The sequence below is a fragment of the Dipodomys spectabilis genome, unplaced genomic scaffold (genome assembly GCF_019054845.1).
Source record: "Dipodomys spectabilis isolate Male_0828 unplaced genomic scaffold, ASM1905484v1 ptg000023l, whole genome shotgun sequence".
Lineage (NCBI taxonomy): Eukaryota > Metazoa > Chordata > Mammalia > Rodentia > Heteromyidae > Dipodomys > Dipodomys spectabilis.
In genome coordinates this window covers 5,934,192-5,950,198 of record NW_024870700.1, presented here as the reverse complement: position 1 = coordinate 5,950,198, position 16,007 = coordinate 5,934,192, and the positions used below count along the sequence as shown (strand labels likewise).

At 34.9% G+C, this 16,007-nt stretch overlaps 1 protein-coding gene across 1 annotated transcript in view; it reads right to left on the bottom strand.

Moving 5' to 3' along the window:
* The window catches only part of Dync2h1 (dynein cytoplasmic 2 heavy chain 1), a 169,353-nt gene that overhangs the window by 102,029 nt on the left and 51,317 nt on the right, over positions 1-16,007 (bottom strand). The window contains exons 40-50 of the mRNA XM_042674847.1: positions 15,528-15,657; positions 13,310-13,465; positions 11,174-11,433; positions 9,568-9,814; positions 8,156-8,307; positions 7,376-7,520; positions 5,936-6,038; positions 5,276-5,443; positions 3,243-3,373; positions 1,770-2,018; positions 1,224-1,332 (exon numbers count right to left, since the gene is read on the bottom strand). Coding sequence (XP_042530781.1) covers positions 1,224-1,332; positions 1,770-2,018; positions 3,243-3,373; positions 5,276-5,443; positions 5,936-6,038; positions 7,376-7,520; positions 8,156-8,307; positions 9,568-9,814; positions 11,174-11,433; positions 13,310-13,465; positions 15,528-15,657 — 1,850 coding nt within the window. The remainder of the gene's footprint in view (positions 1-1,223; positions 1,333-1,769; positions 2,019-3,242; positions 3,374-5,275; positions 5,444-5,935; positions 6,039-7,375; positions 7,521-8,155; positions 8,308-9,567; positions 9,815-11,173; positions 11,434-13,309; positions 13,466-15,527; positions 15,658-16,007) is intronic.

The window sequence follows — 16,007 nt, the reverse complement described above, 5'->3', positions numbered from 1 at the left end:
ATTTGATGAGAGAACTGAGACTGTGATTTACTACACTAAATCTAATACTTCTAACTTGGCACCACAAATAGTAAATGCTTAATATATATTTACTAAATCAATATGCTTATAAATCACAAAAATATGAGAATAAGTGAAAATTCCTTTGCTATGAACCCATTTCTGTAGGACTCATTAAAAATAAATCTATCAAGGCAGACATATGAGTTGATTATGATCTCCCTTGAATGGCTTGAGTTTAAATTAGCGAAATGAAGCTGTGGATGTAGATTTCAGTCATAGTGATAGTTTATATATTTTAAGAAAGGAAGATTTAATTAATTTCTTTAGATCTAACTAAAAGGCATCAGACTGTCTTTATCATCCAATCACATAGTTACCCCTCATTTCCCTCTTTCTCACTCCCTCTCTCACACATCAAAAATGAAACAAATTATGTATCCATTTATGTCAGCCAAACTGAACAAGATCTCCATCTAGTGATGTTTGGTAATATGTAGGAATGTGTCTTAACCCTTGGGTCCAACAATTCCACTCCTGGGCATTTATCCAAAAGATTACAAACCAGGATATGGTAAAGCCGCCAGCACAAAATCTGGTGTATACTGAAGTCCTATTCACCACAGCCAATGTATGAAATCAGCCCAGATGCTCCACAATGGACAAATGGAATACACAACGGAATTTTACTTGTCCATTAGAAATGATGACATTGTACCATTAGTGAAGAAACAGAAAGACTTGGAAAAACTTATGTTAGGTAAATTAAGTTAGGCCCAGAGATAAAGGACCCATGTTTCCCCTTATATGTGGAAAGCAGATCTACTTTACAAACTCAGAAGTAAAAAATGTTGAATGGTACACAAGTGTATACAAAGGTATTAATGAAGATTTCAAATAGTGTAATTCCTTAGAAAGCCAAAATCAAAACTTGGCAAAATAAAACAGATTGGGTTGAGGGAAAAGGGATAGTATATGAGAGAAAATTTATTTTCTGTACATTCACTAATATCCAGTAACTTTACATAATTTCTATATTCCTGGAGTTATAAAAATGGAGTTTCCCAATTCTGCAGCCATAAGCAAGTTTAGCCTACATTATTACCTCAGTAAAGGACCATGTCCAAAGTTCTCTGAAACACAGGTAAATGCCATATGAGATAATTTGACTTAACTTTCACATTTACACTTTTACTTTCATTGAGTAGAAACCATCCACTTGCCTGAAGACAAAAGGCTATTGATCATTTCTAAAAATGTAGGGTGTACAAACTGGTAATCCTCAAGAAGTAAAACTACCTGCTGGGCTTCAATTCCTGCAAGATGCAGCACCTGCAAAGGGGGAAATAATTGTTACTATTCTTTATTATGTTTTGGAGACCATTAAAAGCTATTCTCTAGGTCACTATCCTTTATTAATTTATATTAAATCAAACATAAAGGTTGGTAAGCAAATCAAGCATATGAATAAAAACTATATGAGGGATATTTTAATTATTTAAAAGAGAGGCCATTTTTATGCAAATTCCATTCTTTTGTTCATCATTTATATCCATCAAATATGTCATCATCTGGGGTACCTAGAAATTAGAAATCTTAATAATCTCTTTTCTATCTACAAAAATGTAATTTTATAATAATTATGTGTAAAATATCAAAATTTAGAATAAAGATATATATCTGAGATTGAAGACTTTAAAAAGGTAGTAAGCTAATAATTGGCATAATTATGAAGGAAAAAGGAATAAAGCAAAACATTAACAACTCACATGTTTGAGATCATTTCTGAACTGCTTTGGTTCATACCCTCTGGAAATCTTGGGGGAAAACAGCACTGCTCCATGCATATGACTGACTAGAGAAGTAATGGTCCGACGACCCACACCACTGCGTCCTGCTAACAGAAGTGAACCTCCTGGGAAACTCAGCACTCTATCAATCCTAGACATATACTCCAGAACTTCTTGGAAAAGTAAAATATCCAAATTCTGATTATCTCGTCCATAGTGGATAAGACCCTTTCAAAAAACAGAGAGAATATATTTTATTATTTAAACCCAATTGCTCCAAAAGTATCACTTATGTAAAATATTATATTATTGACACATTCAAGAAATGAAAAGAAGGAACTCATGTAACCTCACACCTACATTGTACCTATCCAATAACAAATTCACTTGATGCAAAAAGATTCAAAGGTGTACAAACCCAGTTACCTTTAGGCATTAATACAAAGAATAAAAAGTAATATGACAGTAAAAAGCTCTCAAAATTGAAGATCTAATATAAATCATTAATCTCAAAACCTTAGAAACCCTGCATCTATAAAGTTTTTTATAAACTCTTTTTTTGTGCTGCTTGAGAATGAGTCAAGAGCCCACATAGGCAGGTACTGTACCATGCCAAGGCTGCACAACAGAGGACAGAAAATGAGAAAAGAGGATTCAACTTCTTTTTTTTGCGGGGGGGAGGTCCGGTCACAGGGCCTGAACTCTGGGCCTGGGCGCTGCCCCTCAGCTCTTCAGCTCAAGGCTAGCGCTCTACCACTTGAGCCACCTTCCCAGCCCAGAGAATTCCACCTCTAAGATTAAGAACTTCCCAATATTCCCAAACTTTTCAGTGTCCACTCCATACAAATTAGTTTGACAATAAAATTTTTCTGACAGAAAACCTACAATGATTTTCATATAAATATTAGTATTTATGAGTCATTTCTACACTGTTTTTTCTATTTTAAAACTAAACTGAAAACAAAGAAGTAAAGAGCCAAGAGCAAGTAAGCCAGCAAGGAAACAAAGAGAGGGAAAAAGTCAAGGACAGCACTCTTCAGTGTTTTAGGACCAGGAGCATCAACAGCCTTGGGGAGCCTGTTAAAATTTCGGATTCTCTGGACCTCACATAGAGAGTCTGACCTCTGTGGCTGGACACCAAGAACCTACATATTTTCTATGTTTCCAGGTGATTTTGATTCTACAACCTGATAGTCACTACTCAAGGGTGATTTCTCAATTAACATTATCATTCATATTTCTAACACCATCTTTTGAAATACATCTTAGTATTAATACACCAGTGTTAGTACAAATGTACTTACTTATGTCTGCCTCAATGGACTTAATTCCAAAAGAACAGAACCAGTTCTATCTATACTTTATCTCCATGCCCTAAAAATGTTTCCAACAAGCATTTCTATAACTATAATCACAGACAAGTCTTATTCAAATTCATGATTCATGTTATACCTTTTTAATAACATCCTTAAGATCTGAAGAATTGAGTTTGCCAAGTGGCTTTCCATGTGGAGGTAATGGTTGTCCTGGGGCTCCTCTTGCTCCTAAATTATGCCGGGCTCCCCATGTAACATAGAAACTATCTATAGAAATAAAAGATTATTTGTGGTTATGAATTAATAAATTCACTGCTTATTAAATTATCTTAGTCTCAATAAGATTATCTTCAGAAAGTTATGCAAAGCTAATTATTTGGAAAATCAAATATGACTTCAAATTAAAATAACAAAGGTGCCTGAGAACTGGCTAAGTGAGCCCTTGCCTATGTTTCTCCCTGTATCTTTCTCATCACATGAACTGCCGTCCTTCTTACTATACTTCATTATCTCCCTGTTTTCCCATTTTCTTTCTCTATAGTCTCCACTTTATTAAAAATAACTTCCACAACATTAGAAAACAAAACAATTTCAAAACTCTATGAAAGAATATAGATTTATTAATAACATCAGAGGCACAAACTTCTGAAATAACAACTAAGTTACAATTAGAAAACAAAAATACTCCCAAGTTTCCCTTAACTTTACCTTTAGCAACATAAAAGGAAAAGCTACTCAGAAACCTATTGAAACTTTTCTGGGAAACTCATTCTCAGTTCTAATATTCTTACTACAACTACCAAACTTCCCTAAAGCCAAGAGAGTTCATCTTTCTTTCCTTCCCTTCACCTTCACTTACTGCACCATCCCTACCTGTAAAAACCAGGATAGTAAAACTTCTATTTGGAAATAACAATGTAGCTCAACCTCCAGACACAAATCTTTGCATCTGTTACCCCCACAATACATTTCCTTTTTTTCAGGTACTTGAACTCAGGGCCGTGGCACTTTCCCTGAGCTTTTCTGACTAAAGATTAGCGCTCTACCACTTGAACCATAGCTCCACTTAGCTTTCTTAGTGATTAGAGTCTCATGGACTTTCCTGCTTGAGCTGGCTTTGAACTTTGATCGTGAGATCAAGTAGCTAGGATTACAGGTGTGAGCCATCAGTGTCCAGCTCACATTTTAAGTTTTCTTCCTTACGTCTACATGACCCTTCTCACAAAGCCACAAACCCTACTATGGTCTTTCAATTCCTTTCTTATCCCTTATAAATTGTGTACTCTGGAATCTGTCTTCTACTCACTAATTCTAAGTTTTCCTCTATTTTTTTCTTTGGATTAAATTATCAACAAATTATATACCTAAAAAGTCACTCAATACTTTTTCAAGGCAAATCCCATACCATATTTACAACTGTTTAAAAGACATACAAGTCACGCATCATTCACTCATGTCTACTGAGCACGTGTTTAAATATTGTTCTTTCTGCTTGCTGTAAGTAGTGAAGAAAAACAATGAATGAATAAACTTGAGAGCCCCAAAAGACACTCAAAATGCTTTCAAATATTAAAGCACAATATAGTATTTCTAAGTAACTAGTAAAGTTATTATGATTAATTACACAATTTTCTTTCATACACATTACAACCCCAGTAGTTTTCAAAATGCAAATTGCTTGTTAAACAGTAATAATTCTAAATGTAACACAGCTGCTTTGACTGAATATTATACTTTGCTTGCCACAAAACTGGATATAGCAGGTAGTAAGAACATATGAGACATTCTGGGGTCAGAATGTTATGGGTAGTGACAGGAAAAAGAAAGATATTACTATTAAGCAAAAGAATATTATAATCAAACATAGATTTCCTCAATTTCTTTAATTCCAAATATATAGCCTTAACCAAATTTGTATTAGTGAAAAATCATTTAGGATGAACAACTTTGTGTTTAAAGTGTACAACAATAAGCCAAACCACTTTAAAAAAATATAATAACTCTTGTTGTGTTTTGTTTGGAACATAATCATGAGTTGTGGTCAAAATGATTTGATGAAAATCAGCATTAAAATTACCTGAAGTTTTGTGGAGATATGAAATCACACTACAGAAAAATAACAAGAGTACCCATCAAAATCATATACTTACGCAGGCGCCACCATCTTACCTGCCATATTGTCTAGTATGTCTGAGCCCCAGTCCCCTTGAAACACTGAGGTTAAAATGCTGTCAAACAAATGGAGTTCCTTTGCACTGACAAGTTTGTCACGAAATAAGCGCCGTGCTTCATATGCAACAATTTCTAATACGTAATCTAATGGATGGTTGGAGGACCCTAGAATAAGCAATTTTTTAAATGGCAATATTCAATTTGTTTTAAATTGTCTATTTAACATAACAGTAAAAAGAAATAGAGTGTGAAAATTTACATACCATTATTTTGGCATCAGATAAGTAGAAGAAATGGGGAAAAAAGTTAAAATTCATTCTGTTAATAAGCTGATATATGATTTTTTGATTATTCAAAGGCTACCTTAAACACTATCATCTCAGTTCATTCAATAAATATGTGAACTTAAAAAAGTATATTAATTGTGGCTTAATTATAAAAATAATTATTTCATTTTTCCTAAAAATCAAGTTTTAATTAAAGTGTAATCAGTTTGAAATATATTTTAGTAGTAATATTTAAAATTAATAGGGTTAATTTGATATCAGTGTAACAACTGTTTCAATACTCATTTATTGATTTTGAATAAAATATGTAACACCAAACAAATGCTTACATCTATGTGCATATACACAACCCCACAATGGTACAACTTACCTCCTTCTAAATCATATCTGAATAAGCCAAGTACCCACTGGGTAAGAATGCAAGGTGTAAAGAAATAGTGACTGTAATCATCAACTGTAAATCTGGCCCGCACCTGAAAAAGAAAAACATACATATATATATATATATATATATATATATATATATATGCATGTTATAAATTTTCCTATTACCTTAGACTCACAGTTTCTACCTGTGAGCAAAATCTCATTTTAACAGAACTGTTTTCTAGCAGTTATCCTATCTGTAACTGATACCTATTATTAGTCTATCTATATATTCTTTCTTATACATTCTACATATAATTCTAAGATTCACAAGTTTAAAGAGAATGCTGATGACTGCAGCAAAAATACAAGTTTCAAAAGTCCTACTAAACAAAAGCTAAGTTGAGCTTTATAAAATAATGACTGAAAGTCACAGATGCAGGTAAAATTCCTTTTCTAATGATGAGAACCACAGAGCTGTCAGTTCAAGATGTCACTGTATGAAACAGATCCTCTCCTCACAAGAGCCTATCCCTTCTACTCTATGGACACAGACATAACTCATTGTGATTTTGCTATCATTTATCATCTGACTTTAATAAAAGGTAATTCTTCCTTCCCAGATTATCTTTTTTTGTAGTTCTGAGATTTGAACTCAGAGCTTCACCCACTCAGCTTACTTCTTCATCTGGCAACTCTTATCACTTGAGCCATATGTCCAGTCTTGCCCTGCTTTTGGCTCGTTATTTTGGAGACAGATTTTCATAGACTCTTTTGCCTAGGATGTCCTGGAACTGCAGTCCTCCAGATCTTAGCCTCCTGAGTAACTATAATTACAGGCATGGGTCATTAGCCTGGAGCTTTCTAGTTTACCTTTCCTATTCTACGCCACTATTATAAAATTATATACCACATGGGGCTGGGAAGGTGGCTCAATGGTAGAGCACTTGCCTTGCATGCCTGAGGCCCTGGGTTCGATTCCCCAGCAACACATAAGAAAAAAGAAAAAAGCCGAAAGTGGCACTATGGCTCAAGTGGTAGAGCACTAGCTTTGAGCTGAAGAGCTGAGGAACAGCGCCCTGGCCCAGAGTTCAGGCCCCACAACCAGACCCAAAAAATAAAATAAAATTATATACCGCAAACATGCCATAACTTACATCGGTCCCTTTCCTAAAACCTGTTATCTTGAACCACTTTGTGAATTTCTATTAATTTTCAACACCCTGATCAAATTTCCCCTTCTCAATAACTACCATACACAACAAAGTTACTTCCTCTCTCAACTTTGTGTTCTCTATAACTGAACACACTTTCACTGTCACACTTGCTGCACTGTATTAACAGTGGTAGCAAAGTCAAACCTGGCCATAAACACAAAAATGAAGATTAAATATGATATTTTCAGAATAAAACCACCAGACATAAAAACGACAGTAAAATGCACCTGTTCATATACTTGTACCATCGATCCTGCTAAGAGATAAATTTTTGATGAAGATCCCCAAACAGAATGATTCTTCAGATTTTTGTGTAGAACAGCTTCCAAATATGCTCCATAAATTGTCTGCAATTGCTCTCTTTCTGGGTAACTAAACAAGGTCAAAGAAAGAAGAGAGCTGAAATAAGCCAACACTCAAAATTATTTTAAATATTAAATTACAGCTGTGAGAGATTCCTTCTCTGAGATACAGATCTATGAGACTTTGCTCACTTTCAAACAAATTAGATTGTCAGTAATAATATTCCTGGTAGAGGATTCCAATAAAAATTATTTTAAAACACAACTGTTGGAATAACCTACAAATCTTTACAAAAGAACAAAAGGAAATTTTTACTAAAGAAAAGAAAAAGCACTTTAAGCTGGGTGGTGATGACTCATGACTGAAATTCTAGCTGCTTAGGAGGCAGAGATCTGGAGAATTGAGGTTCAAGGCCAGCATGGGCATCCACACAAGGTATTTTATAACAGATAGGTATTTTATTTTCCTGTAGGTTTCTAAAACATAAGATGGTTTGATTAAAGCCTTTATCATCCTCAATCACTGCCTATAATTTGGAAAGAGTAGAAAAAAACATGTCTGAAGATTGACTATTTTTATAGTCTACAGTTTGAAGACGTATTACTAATAGAAACCTGTTATAATTTTAAGCAATTTTAAGCACTCATATTCGTGCTCTACAGCACAAAGACAAACAATGGATGTAACTCTGCTCAGATACCTACTCTACAGCACAAAGACGAACAATGGAAGTAAATCTGGTGGTGAGCTTGTGCCTTCCCAGCCTTCCTCCAGCTGACATGGATGCTACAATCTGGATGTTTTCCAGACCAACCCATTCCAAATTCTCATCATAAAATCCTTGATATGTCAATACCTATTTAAAAATACATGTTTTTAAACGTTTCAGACATTATATTTTGTAATCACAATAATGTTTTCCTAAATGTCAATTATTTCCAAACATATTCCTCACCCTTTACCTAATTCAAGACTTTCAGTCTGAAATGTACTTTAAATTCTCATATCATTGAAATAAAAATACTGTTCACAACTGCATTCATATCTTCATTTCTAAAAATGCTTGCTGGGAGCCAGTGGCTCATGCCGGTAATCCTAGCTACTCACGAGGCTGAGATCTGAGGATCATGGTTCAAAGCCAGCCCAGGCAGGAAAGTCCATGAGATTCTTATCTCCAACTAACCACCAGAAAACCAGAAGTGGCACTGTCGCCCAAGTGCTAGTGTGCTCGCCTTGAGCTGAAGAGCTCCGAGATAGCACCCAGGCCCAGAGTTCAAGCCCCATGACCAAAAAAAAGAAAAACAACTTTTATCACCATTAATTGTTAAAATTGTTTAAATCCCAGCAATCAGTAGAATAAAAGTGTCAGGATCAGAAAAAGTTTTTTTTTAATTATTTTATAACATTCTGCAGTAATATAATAGAGCTAAATTTTGAAATATAAAGTGAGCTCTAAAAATTTATAGAATAGCTAATATGATGTACAAAATATGAGGAAAATTTTCCACACTAAGAATAGATGATTTTGCTGGATGCTGGTGGCTTACACCTGTAATCCTAGCAACTCAGGAGGCTGGGATCTGAGGATTGTGGTTCAAAGCTAGCCTGAGCAGTAAAGTTCATAAGACTCTTTTCTCCAATTAACTACCAGAAAACCAGAAGTGGAGCTGTGGCTCAAAGTAGTAGAGTGCTAGTCTTGAGCAAAAGAGCTCAGGGACAGCACCCAGGCCTTGAGTTCAACCCCCATGACTGACTAAAAAGAAAGAAATGGATGGTCCTGGGTCCTTCCCAATGGGCCTATGCAGTCAGAAATGGTGTGAATTAACTGAAGCTACTGTCAGATGGAAGCACCCTCAACACAGGAGGTCAGCAACCCTCCCCACCTCTAGCACCAACCCAGTTTCTGATTCACTGCTTAATTTAGGGGAAAAGGAGAGGCCACAGATATAGAACATCTATTATTTTCTATCTAGCACTATCTTCTAAAGGAAGAGCAAAACAACCAACCTAGAACAATGTTTCAGGAGTTTAATTTCCATAACACATGCTAGATAAAATTGGCCCTAATGGATAAGAAAAAAATAACAGCATTAACTTGTCAAGTGATAGGACTTACCTGCTGCAGGAAAGCTACCAAAGTACTGGTCCCCCATTTATCAAGCTTGGGTAGGTTGATATCTTTTAAATATAAAACAAGTCTTTCACAGTCTTTTGGTCTGTATACCCGACCAGTATTAGTACTGATGACCATGCAAGTCTGGCTCAGTTTCTGTAGCAGATGGCGAGAAGTAGTTTGCGTACTACAGTGAACTGTAGCAATCTGAGTGGAGCGGAGCTGAGAAAAGGCATACCTGAGCAGCATTCTATAGAAAAGATGATGAATTTTGACTTAGAAAATGCAACAGCCAAAATATTTTTTAAAATTCAATACAGAATTTATCTTAAATATTTCAGTTTTTAAACTAAGTATGATGATAGTTAAGAGTAAAATAACACAGATATGGTTGCCTCATTATTAATAAAACTTTCTTGGGGTTTGGGAGTTTTTGTGGTTGTTTTGTTTCTTATGGTACTAGGGATTGAACCCAGGGCCTCATAAATAGTTTAAAAAAAACTTTTATTAATTTGCCTGGGATGCCCTCCAATTTGCAGTTCTCCTAACACCGCCTTCCAAGTAACTAGAATTATAGGAGGAGTGTGTCACCACACATAGCTTTCTAATTTTTAAACTAGAAAAAATGCACATTTAAAACTATTGTTGGAATTAATTTCAGCCAAAAAATTATAATCATTTAATGTGTTTTGGCTAAAGTATATCTAGATTACACCAATTATGTCTCCACAATTTAAGATTTTTAAGTTCTCTTAGGTAAAAATTACCATGGTTTAATAAAATTTTAAAATATTCTCACAATAAAAAGTAAAACTAGGGCTGAGAAGGTGGCTCAGTGGTAGAGCGCTTGCCTTGCATGCATGAGTCCCTGGGTTCTATTTCTCAGCACCACATAAGCAAAAAGAAAAAAGCCGGAAGTGGCACTGTGGCTCAAGTGGTAGAACACTAGCTTTGAGCTGAAGTGCTCAGGGACAGAGCCCAGGCCCAGATTTCAGGCCCCACGACCGGAACCCCCCCCCAAGCAAAAAATGTAAAACTACTAATTCATGAAGTCTGTTACCAAAAATCATATTCTGTAGGCACTTTGTAAAAGTGGACTACATTAAAAACTTTGAAATAGAGTTAACGTCAACATATAAATAATTTAAGCACATGCTAATTTGTGAGTATGTTTGAGGTAGTCAACTTTTGTTGTGATTGTATATATAAACTCTTCTAAAAACAATTTCTAAAAAAAAAAAAAGCTTTTAATTCTAGCTACTCAGGATGCTGAGATCTGAGGATCGCAATTCAAAGCCAGCCTGGGCAGGAAAGTCTGTGAGACTCTTATCTCCAATTAACCACTTAAAAACTAGAAGTGGAGCTGTGACTCAAAGTGGCAGAGGGATAGTCTTGATCAAAAAAGCCCAAGCCCAGACTTCAAACCCCATGACCAAAAAAAAAAATAAAAAAATCATATAAAATCTGGCAGAGTAAAGGACATGCATCTCCATAGTTATTGCTTTTACAGTAGCAAAAATGACATGTTCTCCTTGAAAATGTAAATATAACAATGGCTGTTAAGGTACATATGTTTAAGTTCACAAGATGAACCACTGTGGACACTTACCCTTTGCCACAGCCTTCTGGTCCTACAAGAATAAATGGCTGCTTAGTTTCAGAGCTCAACCAAGGTCTGAAATAATCTAAACCACGCTGCATGTCAGGAGTCTGAATGACTGGCAGAGTTTGGCCATTACTGAAATCTTCAGCAGTCAAGTTTTCAGGCTTCTTCAGCACATAAGGTAATAATTGTCCTCTATTAGAGTCATAGTAAGTGTCCATTGGCTTGTGAGTGTCTGGAGGAGATTCTCGTGCCCAATTAAAAACCTTAAAAGGAAAGAGCTATAATAAATTCTCCATACTATGAAGTGAAATTAATTTTTCCAAGTAAAATTCGTTAAAGTGAATCCTCTTAGTTCCCATATACCAAACCTATTTATAAGCAAACTACCTTTTCACACAAATTAATATTTTATTTCTAAATGATAATTAAAGCAAATATATCAAAGCTTATCTGAAGATGTCAACTGAGTTATTCAATGGCTGATACAATGCTGACTAGTAACAATGAGAAATATGCGAAATTGCCTCTGAGGCCACTAGAAGAAAAAGAGAATAGAAGTAACAAAAGAGACTACTAAAAGGGGCAAAGTGAAAAAGGAAGCTGGAGCAGGATGTTGCAGCCAGTATTAAGGAACACATTTCTAACTATTTATACAGAAGCCAAACGGAAGAAAATCTCACTGGTATTGAATTCAGTTTTATAAAGAACTGGCTCAAACAAAATCTTTACACATAAAAAAATTTACAAATTACTAATTCCGTTTAACATTCCCAAAACTGTTGTGTTTAAGACCAACCCAAATACCCCTTAGTAGATGAGTGGATCAAGAAAATGTAGTGTGTATGTATACACACACACACTATATTTTACATATACATTTTATATATACATATTTATAATGGAATTCTATGATTTCATCAGAAAGAATGACACCACCCCACTTGTAAGGAAATGGAAGGACTTGGAAAAAAAATCATATTAAGGGAAATAAGCCAGACCCAAAGAAACATAGGTCTCATGGTTTCCCTTATTTGTAATAATTAGTATATGTCTAGGATAAGCTTAGCAGATGAGCAGAATAGCTCAATAGCTATGTAGATATGACCATATAAGACAATGATAAGCGAAATGAACTCCCAGTCATAGACACAAGAGATTTTTCTATATTGTTGTTTTCGATGTTGTTTTCAATGTACACTTGATTTCTTTTTTCTTTTGGGTCTTTTTTCCCCATATGGATTATCTCGTTGTCACTATATTTGATTTTGGTACCCTAGGTACTGTATGTATGTTTATCAGGATTAGGGAAGGGGAACAACAAAATGGTGAGACAAAGGACAAAGGGGGAACCGATGCAACAGTGATACTCACAAGACAGTACGTTGGAAATGATCTGCACAACTTGGAGGGAGGAAATGATCTGTACAACTTGGAGGGAGGGTTAGGGGAAGGAAAGTGGGAGAAAAATGAGGAAGGGGGTAACATGTTCCACAAGAAATGTATTCTCTACCTTATGTAACTGTAACCCATATGTACATCACTTTGACAATTAAAATTTTAAAATGAAATTATATTCTTTACTATAGCTAAATAGATTTACAAATGCATAACATTTCATGACCCAAATTTTAGCCTACTAAGACATTATTTCATAAAAAATAGAGTATCATCAAGTGTCATGAATTAGGAAAAGTATTTACTCATATATATTCATATATATGTATACATATGTGTGTGCATATGTATGCATCTATAACATATAGATATTACTCTACTGAATGCATAAATTCAAAACCTGAAAGTTCCATACCTGCTGGGCAATGGTGACTCACGCCCAAAGTTTAACTACTCAACAAGCTGAGATCTGAAGATCACAGTTCAAAGCCAGCACAGGGCAAGAAAGTCCATGAGATTCTTCTCAAACTACAAAAAGCGGTAAGTGGAGCTGAAGCTCAAGTGGTAGAGCACTAGCCTTGTGGAAAAAAGCCCAGAACAGTCCTCTGGCCTCAAGTTCAAGCCCCAGGACGAGCACACCCCCCAAAAAAGTAAGTTCCATACCTTATAGTTACAAACTGGTATACTGCAGTTGTCAAGGGTCATGAAAAGTATTACTGAATTCAAGACTTAAATATGCATTACCTCCTTGGTGAATTCTAGTCGTGATTTCATATTCAGATTTCCACCAAGTCCCCTTATGAGATTAATGATAAATTGATCATGATCTCTGCATCCATGTAAATGGGACAAACCATTCATCACAGTTCCAACCAAACTTGTTTCTACTACATAATCATTCTGTTGATTAAAATCCATGGGACAGAAAAAAAGCAATTAACCAGTAAACTCAACTTAGATAAAGTGATATTCATATATCTTTTTTAAAATACCTTTAAATTCATCCCTTGAATCAAGTCAGAGTTTGGATTCTACTCAATTTATGTACACATTTTGAAAAGAAAGTCATAAAACTATATTTTTGAGCTATAAATACTAATGTCCTCAAACAGATACCTGATCTATTTTCTTCCTAAACCAGCAGAATACATTTTACAATACATTTTACAAAATAGATCACCAGCTTGGTCTTGTTTATTTCTTCCTCTGATAAAAGGAAACTATAGGCAAAAGCTTGTCTGATGATCATAAAAGAAGAGCACTAGAAATCAAGCTAAATGAGATGATTTACAGTTTTCTCAATAAAGAGAAATGTATGTATATATGTGTTTGTGTCACAGATATGCACACCTGCCATCCTAGGGCTTGAAACTCAGGGCCTGGGTATGGTCTCTGAGCTTTTTTGGTCAGGGCTACTACTCTATCACTTGACCCACAACTCCACTTCTGGCTTTTTGGTAGTTTATTGAAGGTAAGAGTCTCACAGACTTTCCTGCCTGGGCTGGCTTCAAATTACAAATCCTCAGTCCCTTGAGTAGCTAGGATTACAAGAGTGAGTCCCTAACCCCAGCTAATAAACAGAATTTTAAAATCAAGGTTTTGAATTTAGGTCATACAGAGGGTTTTGTTCTATAGGCCTCTAGGGTTTTGGTAAATGCTGGACAGTTCAGCTGAAAAATCATCATTTTTTTCCATAACATTTACTGAAACCAAATCATACATTAGAAGCTTTTATTAAAGTGGATTTAACACAGTCCATGTCTTCATGGAAGTCAAGCACAGGAGAGAAAATGGTTAACAAGTTGTGGTAAGAACTACAGAGCAGAACAAGGCACTGTGAAAGTGTAACTCAAATTTCAAGCAAGGACTCTGAAATAGGTGATAGCTATTATTTGTAGGGTGAGATTCCCTGGCTATACAAAGAGCATGCAAAGGAAAACACTACAGCTGAAAAACAAAAGGAATTTTGTGCTTGAAGGAAGGAATCAATGGTTTAAGAGAGAGAAACAACTCATCTACTAACATGGGGCTATAATGTAGGCAATAGGTATTAATCCCCATATTCTGAGGCCTCTTAGGAAACCTATCTTCATCCTTACAATACCAGAAAGGAAAAAGGTCAAGCAAACTCAGCAAAATCTCCATTTCCTGCTGTGTTTTGTCCAATCCCAAATTAGTGACCACTAAATCACCTTTAGACTAATAGTCAGATACTTTCAAAGCACTTTTTTCTACTTCTTTTATGTGTGTTTTTATATAAAATAAATGGCATGAAAGAAAATCTAGGAAAAGGTGAAATCACGTATCACACCTGGAAACCTTTCTATGCATGCTTCAAATTAAAAAACAAGAGCGATCTTGATTTCTAAAACCCTCTAAAAGAGAGCAATGACTTTATTTTCCTGCTGTTATATCATGGTGATGTGTTTGTATGGAATTTTCCTCCAGTAGAAACCCTTGTCCAGAAAAATAGCTATTCTTTTAATCTTCATCTCTTAAAATCTATCTAGTTTAATGCTTAACATATAGTATTTTATTCATCTTTATTGAATAAATGTCTCCCAACATTACTACACATTATTCATAATCCTTTTTCCACTTTAGTATTAATTTAATACTGTATTCAGTTTGATACACATAGTGGTATTTATTGATATAATAAATTGTGACACCAAGGTTGTTTTGCAAATGAGAAACACAAAACATTCCAATATTCATTTTTTTCCACTCTTTTTTTATTGTGAACCAATATTCATTATTTTTCAGAAAGTCAGGCAAGGTATTGTAGGTATGAAATTTAAAATGTTTTAAGATTAGCAAAAAGGTAGGCCAAAAGATTTAGATTGCAATGCAAACATTTACATCTCCCTCTACCACCAGATCCCAGGTACGTTCTCTCATGAGGCAAAAAGAGTAAGCCACACACCATTAAGTCCTCACCTCAGTGTTATGGTCAGCTTACCTGCTTTAGAACCCATTGTAAAGCCTTTTCAAAATAATCTCCAATCCAGCTTTCAAGATTACTTCTGTACTTAGCAGGCTGATTCCTCAACCAAGATTTTATTAGAGAATTAAGATCTGTCTCTTCATCACTGAAACAGAATAATACAAATACATAAGAAATTATTTAAGAAGAAACTTCCAAATTTCTGCTCCAATCAAGCATTAATTCCACACATGTATTATCTGCTAGAACGTAAGAATTGGCTTTAGTTACTTACGTATGCTTATAAAAATTTCCCTCTTTAAAAAGTACCTTCTTTGCAACAAACATTTTCTTAAGGAATAAATCTAAAACTAAGGTATAAGTTATGCATATACAACCTGGAAAGGTTAACATTATTACATTTTACAGGAAATTGTACATACTCATTACATCTCTTCCAACCTATACCTGTTTCACCATCAATTTTATAATCCTAGGTAGCAATAATGATCTTTG